Genomic DNA, 7521 nt, shown 5'->3' with positions numbered 1-7521 from the left:
CCAGGAATGCCTCTCAGCCCACAAAACCCACTTGCAGCATAAAAATGCTGGATAGCAATAGTCTGGTGCTTTGCTTCCCTGACAAAGAAAAAGGGGAAGAGGCAGGGAACATCCCAAGAGCCAGTTTGATATGGTGGTTAAGGCATCAGACTAGAAACAGGGAGAAAGCAAATTCTAGTTTCATCTTAGGCATGAAGGCTGCTGGGTGACAGTGGGCAGTCACTCATTGAGTGGGCGTGGCTGCAGTGGTAGCTGCAGACTGGGTGGGACTAAAAGGTTCAATCAATCAATTTCAACTTTGCGAGAACTTTTTCTCCAACAAGAAGTTGATTAATTGAACTTTTTTTTGGGGGGGGGGTACATGGCGGCAGAGGCCTAAAGCGAAAAGGTTTTATAAAACCCAGCTGAAGGCCTAGGACTGGGGCGAAGGCATGCGTGCCCACAGAAGGATTCTTGGGAGAGGAGATAGGAAACGAGGAGAAGCTGCATTTAGGAAAACTGAATGTGCAGGGGTTTCCCAAGGCATGAAAAATATTTCAAGGGTTCCTCCTGGTACAAAATGATTTGTGTGATGTGGGCTGGCCTAATGTAATTAAGGAGTAATTTCCTAAGAGCATTATCTTAAAATACCTCCTCCTACTGCAAAATGAAGGCAAACATTTCCACTTTCCTCTGAGGTTTCCTTGAACAGTCCAGCAACTTCCAGACAAGGCAGGCATTGAATGCCACAGTCAGTTTTATTGAACATTTGTGGATTGTCTCCCCTCTTAACAAATGACAAATATCACAATACATTTTTAAAAAAAATACAGATGCTTCAGATAAGTTATTCCATTTCCTTTCATTATTGAGCATCTCCTGGCTGTTTGACCCCTTTTCTTAATGTAACCATCACTATGATTTCAGTTTGTAACCACAGCAATGCAGGGCCTCAAGAACAAGGAGCACACCATCTCTTCTCCACCAAAACCTCACACACAGAACCTCTAAGCCATGGGCTCCCTTAGTAAATTTATTCCTGTCATATTTCTTTGGGGAGGGGGGGTTTGAACTCACATCCTTGCTCATAAATTATTTTAATTTTAATTACAGGTTATTAATTGGAATACTGTAATACAAACACCTCCAATTTTGTAATCTCCACGGAGTTGTGGCTTCCATCATCCTCTGTACAAAGAGGAATAATGAGTTGCAGATACATAGGACTGCAAGTTTCATCGTTTTTAGTCAAGAAATTTGTAAGCATTTTTTTTCTGCTTTTAGTGAAGAATGGCAAACTGATGTTCTATAGACAGCAGGAAACAAAAGGCAGGTGGATGCTAAGTCTGAATTGCTTGAAAATTCTCCCCCAATCAAGAAGACATCTTGAGATTGCCCAGATGTATTCTAGACAGCTGAAGACTTTTGAGTAGATGGCAAGGAGTGATGTTTTTGCAGCCTCTTGTAGTTTGTAATACTTGTAATTTCTGATAACTCTTACTGGATTTTTGTTGATTAATAGGGAAAAATGAGGTTTAAGAGATGGGTTTATAGAGAATGGAATGAGATGATGCTCACATGTATTTTAAGAGATAGAGTTGTTAATGTTGATTATAACTGCTGGAGATGAAGAGGGAGATTTTTTTGATCTTTTTTTTTACACTTTGTAAATTTTTTTAAAATGTATTTCTGTACTATGTACTTGTATTAGTTTTATCAGCATATCATCTTTTAATAAAATTATTGAAAAAAATAGAAGTTTGTCAGCAACCTTTTGAAGCAACAGTGAAGCTATTGTTTCCTTCTTAAGAACAATGAAGCCACCCCATGCCCAACTGAAGCTGCTAATCCAGCCAGCCCTATACTATCCACCTAAACAGGCTGTGGCTCTTCCTGATCAGACTATGGCCTGCTTCTTGCCTATTGAAGTGGATCAGAGACGTTTGGCATGCAAAGTGTATGCTCCATTACTAACTTAAGGCTGTAACTCTGGGCTGGAAGAGGCAGACTTGTCATCCTGAAAGACAAGAGAGGATGGCAAGAAACAAGGCAGTGAAAGCAGGTAAGGGGTTGGCAGTGGTTCAGTTCTTGTGTCAGAGCTCAGAGTGCCGGGAAATTTGTGCCAAAAGCTCTGATTTCCAATAAACCCAACGGTTTTGCAGCTCAATTAAAATGTATGTAGATTTTTTAAGCTGTCTACGTTACTGAGTTTGTCATTTTTAGAATATTTCTCTGTGAACCTAAGACAGTCCTCTAAATCTGTGCTTTCATCAGCAACTGCACCAATATGGCTATAAGACGTGTGAAAAAAGGGCAGGCAAACTTTTTACTTATTCAGTTGCAACACCTGTTCTTCAAGGAACATCAATCAATGTTAGTTTTCTTGCCCCTTTTAATGTTCACAATAATAGAAGGAAGCTGGTTTTGCTGAGAGATGGAAAGCAGCCCACCATCATCTAGAGACTGAACTTCCAGGATGAATGGGGATCTGAATTGGGTTCCCGTAACATCATCACTTGGCCAGAAGCCATTGCAAAGGAACTGGAAGTGAGAAGTAGAAGAAGAAGCAGAATTACCATATATCTCCCACATCTCAAAAAAAGCAAAACACCCCCTCCCCCGGGTCTTAATTCTATTTAGTGGAATAAAAATATTAAATAAAATAAAAATGTACAGCAGCAACCAATTCCAATCTGTTGCTGGAATACAATTTCATTATCTCTAGACAATAATCTTTTAAGAGTAATAAAAAAAACCATTCTGGAAAGCAGAGTCAGAAAAAATTATTCTTGAAAAATTTCAGCTTAGTGCTCTCTTGTAGAAAATAAGATGGTGGGGGAGGATAGTGAGAGAGATCTCAAATGTAACTACACAGAATTTCATACAACACAGCTCTCGCACAAGGCTATGTGTTGCCAGAATACATTAAATTACTTGATCAGCTTATTTATGTTAATTTGTTCCACTTACCAAATCCAGCATTTCAAAAACCATTATTACTATTGGCAAAGACCTCTAGCCAAGAAGCAGGTTGCTAATATTCCTTACTGAAACTCAACAAGAAACCAGCTGTTTCTATTGTCAGTGCAGCTAAACACAGCCAAAATCATACCGACTGTATTGAAACACAGGTATGTCCTGGTGACTTTGTAGGCAAACAGGGCAAAAGGACAGGACAAAGGAAACAACAACAACAACAACAAAAGGGGGGGGGGGAAGAATTTGCTTCTAACACAGAAGCTGTAAACCCGCCTACATCAACACTATATAGAAAATATTACTACATTAAGTTTGTTCTTAGATGGCTTTTTCATTACTTGTATATGTGCCTATGTACGTGTACATGTCTCAGTATTGTATAACATCTATTTTATATCCACATTCATATCAAGCACAGTTAAAACAGAAAGATAATTTGATGACGAGAAATTGTGCTTCTTTTTACTAAACATTTACTTTCTTATCTTGCGATGACCCAAGGGGCCTACTTTAACTAGCATAAGCGAAAGACATATGTGGCGGTGGTGTGCATGCATGTGTATACAAACACTCCTACACATATATTTGACAGCCAGGGTGCCTCTTTGCAGACATTCTTGACACTGATCCTGGCTAGTCAATTTATTGCTTATGACCTATTCTAGACAGCATCCTTGTTCCAAAGAATGGAAGTACCCAGCATCAGGCCTAAGAGAAAACCATATAACTCTCTTCAAATAGCTGAAAGATATGACAGAGAAAGGAGCTCTTGCTCTAGAACAATATTTCTCAACTTTGGCAACTTCAATATGTGTGGACAAATGGGGAATTCTGGGAATTGAAGTCTTCACATATTAAAGTGAAGCACCTGCTGCCAGCGTCAATTTCCCATCGTCCTGTGTGCTCCCACAGGGAGGGCCTCCTCAGGGTACCGCCGGTCAAGGATTGCCAATGGGCGATCCACAGGGGGAGGGCGTTCTCTGTGGGCGCACCTGCCCTATGGAATCAACTGCCAATGGAACTCCGGACTGCCCCCGACCTTCGTTCATTTCGCCGGGACCTAAAAACCTGGCTCTGGTATGGACTGAGGGGGTTTAATGTTTTTAAATTGTGATTTTAATTTTTTGCAGCTAGACTTAATTTAATTTTAATTTTATATTGTATTGTTTTTAAATTTTGCCTTGTAAACCGCCCTGAGTCCTTTGGGAGTAGGGCGGTATATAAACCGAATAAATAAATAAATAAATAAAGTTGCCAAGGCTGACAAACTCTGCTCTTAAAGGCAGGAATTAAAGCAAGAGGTATCAAGACCAAGGAAGATTGCAACAAAACATTAGGACAAACCTTTCTAGTGGCTAAGAACTGTTGGATAGTGAATTAACTTCTCTCAGAAGAAAGTGGGATTTTCTTTGCTGAAGGTATTAAGTAGCCTGAAAGGCCAGCTATCAGAAAGAGCCACTACTGCACATTCATGCGGCTGCATCTGCATGAATGCATGTGCACCTGCACATTTATCTGCAAACTAGATGACCTCAATCATTTTTCATTTTTAAATGTTACCATTCTTAGAATTGTGAAATAGATTGGAACTAAATGGCAAAGTCTGGCTCAGCAAAATAGAGCTACTTGTTTTAAGATTCTCCCAAGGTTCAGCAGCTGGAGAAATTAATCTAGCACTGCCCTGGTACCTGAGGTCTATAGTTTTAGTATGTGGGTTATTTATATAAACTTTTTGGGGAAATCAAAAGAACCCTAATGCGCCCTGCAAATAAATCATATGGACTAGAACTTAATCCCACACCTTTGGCCCGGGCTACCATCCATGTACAGGAAAGCCCTTACTTCTAAACATGTGAAGAAAAAAACCCTCCATTAAATCTACAAGGGGGATGGAGGCAGGGCTGGCTGGCTAAGCAAATGAGGACAACAGCAAAATCATATCCTGTGAAACTTAAAGACAGTTATAGTCATGATACAAAGTGCTTTCAAACCAAGCCCTTCAACTTTCTTCCTCTCTCACACACACAATCAAAACTATACTCAACAAATTCCAAAATAAAGATATGTGAGCTGGTGCCTGGCTGGACAAGGTGGGATCCACAATCCTGCAGTAGTTTTCTGGTACTACTCGAAACCACCCCACCCAGTCTTTGTGAAAGCAACTTGAGCTTTCTCCTGCCTCGCTTGTGCAGCCTGGCAGCTCTCAACCCAAAGCAATTAACAGTGTTTGGCAAGAAGTGCAGAGAGGCCACGGGCTAAATAGTGCCTATGCTTTCTTCAGCTTGCCCTCCATCACCAGCTTCTCATTGAGCTGGCACAGCTGCTTCAAGAAGCCATCATTGGGCCCAATCTCCCGTTTCTGCCGGACGGCGCTGACAGCACTTTTGACATCCATGTTCTGCCGAAGCATGAGGTAAGCGATGACGAGGGTGGGAGAGCGGCTGTAGCCTTCACGGCAGTGGACAAACACTCTACCTGGTTGGCAAAAAAAAAAAAGAACAGACACACAATGTTATGTCAAAGATATTCTGGCTACATAACAGAGATAAGCATACAATATAAACTTTAGGGTAAAGATGTGTGGATCAGGTGTTGGTGGGAAGGCTGGGGGAGAATAGCAAGTGTACTAACAGAGGACTTTAATAGGAGAATATACCATTCTCTCTTGCCTGCTGTCACTCCACTTTAAAGTGCTACCTCTACAGTAGGGGTGTCAAACTGCCGGCCCGTGAGCCGGAGCGTCACAGAGAAACCGCACCCATCCCATTTTCAGCAATGGGAAAAAGTTCTGATACGTCGCGCGACGTCACGTGACGTCACGAGTTTGACATGCCTGCTTTACAGGGATATAGATAAGATTTTCCCTTTTTCAACAACCTTCCCCAACCTAGGCATCCCTTAGATCACAGGTGGCAAACTCACTGCGTCACTTGACGTGTCATGACGTATCACAACTTTTTTCGCATTGCCAGAGCTGGGGCGGGCGTGGCCACCGCATGATGCAACTGGCCCACGGGCTGGCAATTTGACACCCATGCCTTAGTTGGATAGACTTCAACATCCAGAATTCCCCAGCAGTGTGAATATAAAGTTGTAATAGCCAATGTGGATAAACACATTCTTAGTATATAGTTCTTAACACTGATGTGTTGTTTGTTTGTTTTAGACTTTACTGAAGAAGGGGAGAACCAGAAAACAAAACTGACACAGAAACCACTACCACACTAACCTAAACTTGCTTTTTCATATGAGAAAAATGTAAAAGTCTTAACTAATGTTCCACTGTGTGCTGAATCCTAGTTGCCAACATATTCATCCATCATGATGAATAGAACAGAACAAAACAGAATAGAATAACACAGTTGGAAGGGACTTTGGAGGTCTTTCTAGTCCAACCCCATGGCCATCAGTCCACTAGTTGATGATGGATGTTGTGAGGCAAATACGAAATGTGTTCTAATACTGTTAATAACGGGGAGTTTTTACTTGCCCAGATAGTCCACCTGGATTTTCTTTTTAACAAAATGTAATACCAAAATGGAGAAGGAAGGGATGGTGAGAGGGTAGGAGTCAGAAAGAAAAATATGGACCATTCTCAGAGGTAAGAGAAAAAATGTACAAAAAGTGTAAAAAAAATTAATAAAATGTACAACACATGAACCAGAAATAAACACATGTTGAGATAGAAGAAAGAAAAGAATTCCCCCCCCCCACTTTAGCATTTCCAATAATGAAACCCCGTTGGAATCTGTTCTGAACACGTAGCAAATCTGTTTATCGTTCCAGATTACTGAACATTATTTGACTACCCAACATCTCAGAAATCCCATTTAGCTGCCATCTCTTGTTTTTGCTTTAATTCTAAGATTAAAGCACTACCAATTGCAAAGGAGCATGGAAAGGACTTCCATTTCATGCAAGGATGCATTTCTAGATACCAAATTCCCCTCTTTCCATCTAAAATGATTAGGGACAGGCCCTTGCAATTTTCTGAGTCAGTCCCCTTTGGTGCTTTTGCTTCCTGTAAAAAACTCTGTTCTCTCCTAACTCTGCCAAACTAGAAAATGGAAAAATGCCATTTTGCTCTTTTTGACTACCCCACAGCAAATATTAGAAGCATACACTTGGCACAATCAGCCAATTCCTTTTATTTCTATAAGCCTTCTCTTTTTGTCTCTCCTGGCTCTTAGGTTCAAAAGATGCTGATTACCATCAAGTGTAGCTATCCTTCCAACAGAAACCTTTGCCCAGAGGAAAAAGCTGTAATTTCTCCTACCATTTTCTTTTCCAGTATCAGCACTATTATACTTTCACCCTAGGTTTTCCCCAACTTTTCAGCCTAACAAAAATCCTTTCATATCAATTGATCACTTTAATGGCCCAGGAGAGGTTTATCAGGGTTGTGTATGAATAAGCAAATATGCAATGCACTAAGAGTAGTGAGCAGATTGTGTTCATGTGTGTATGTATATAACATGCATGCTTTAGTCCTATATATACCACTATTATACAGTCAAGTAGATTTACCAAAAGAAAATCAACCCAATGTAGGCCTAATAACTG

The 7521-nt window shown here is 40.6% G+C and overlaps 1 protein-coding gene across 1 annotated transcript in view; it reads right to left on the bottom strand.

Annotated features, from left to right (window-relative positions):
- Nucleotides 1-716: 716 nt before the first annotated feature.
- DUSP3 (dual specificity phosphatase 3) overlaps nucleotides 717-7521 on the bottom strand; it is a 32351-nt gene continuing 25546 nt past the window's right edge. The window contains exon 3 of the mRNA XM_081345525.1: nucleotides 717-5433. Within this exon, the coding sequence (XP_081201651.1) occupies nucleotides 5225-5433 (209 nt within the window). The 3' untranslated portion in view covers nucleotides 717-5224. The remainder of the gene's footprint in view (nucleotides 5434-7521) is intronic.

Source organism: Vipera berus (assembly GCF_964194415.1).
Source record: "Vipera berus genome assembly, chromosome: Z".
Taxonomy (NCBI): Eukaryota; Metazoa; Chordata; class Lepidosauria; order Squamata; family Viperidae; genus Vipera; species Vipera berus.
Note: the sequence above shows the minus strand (reverse complement) of the source record. Positions and strands in the feature narration are given on the sequence as shown.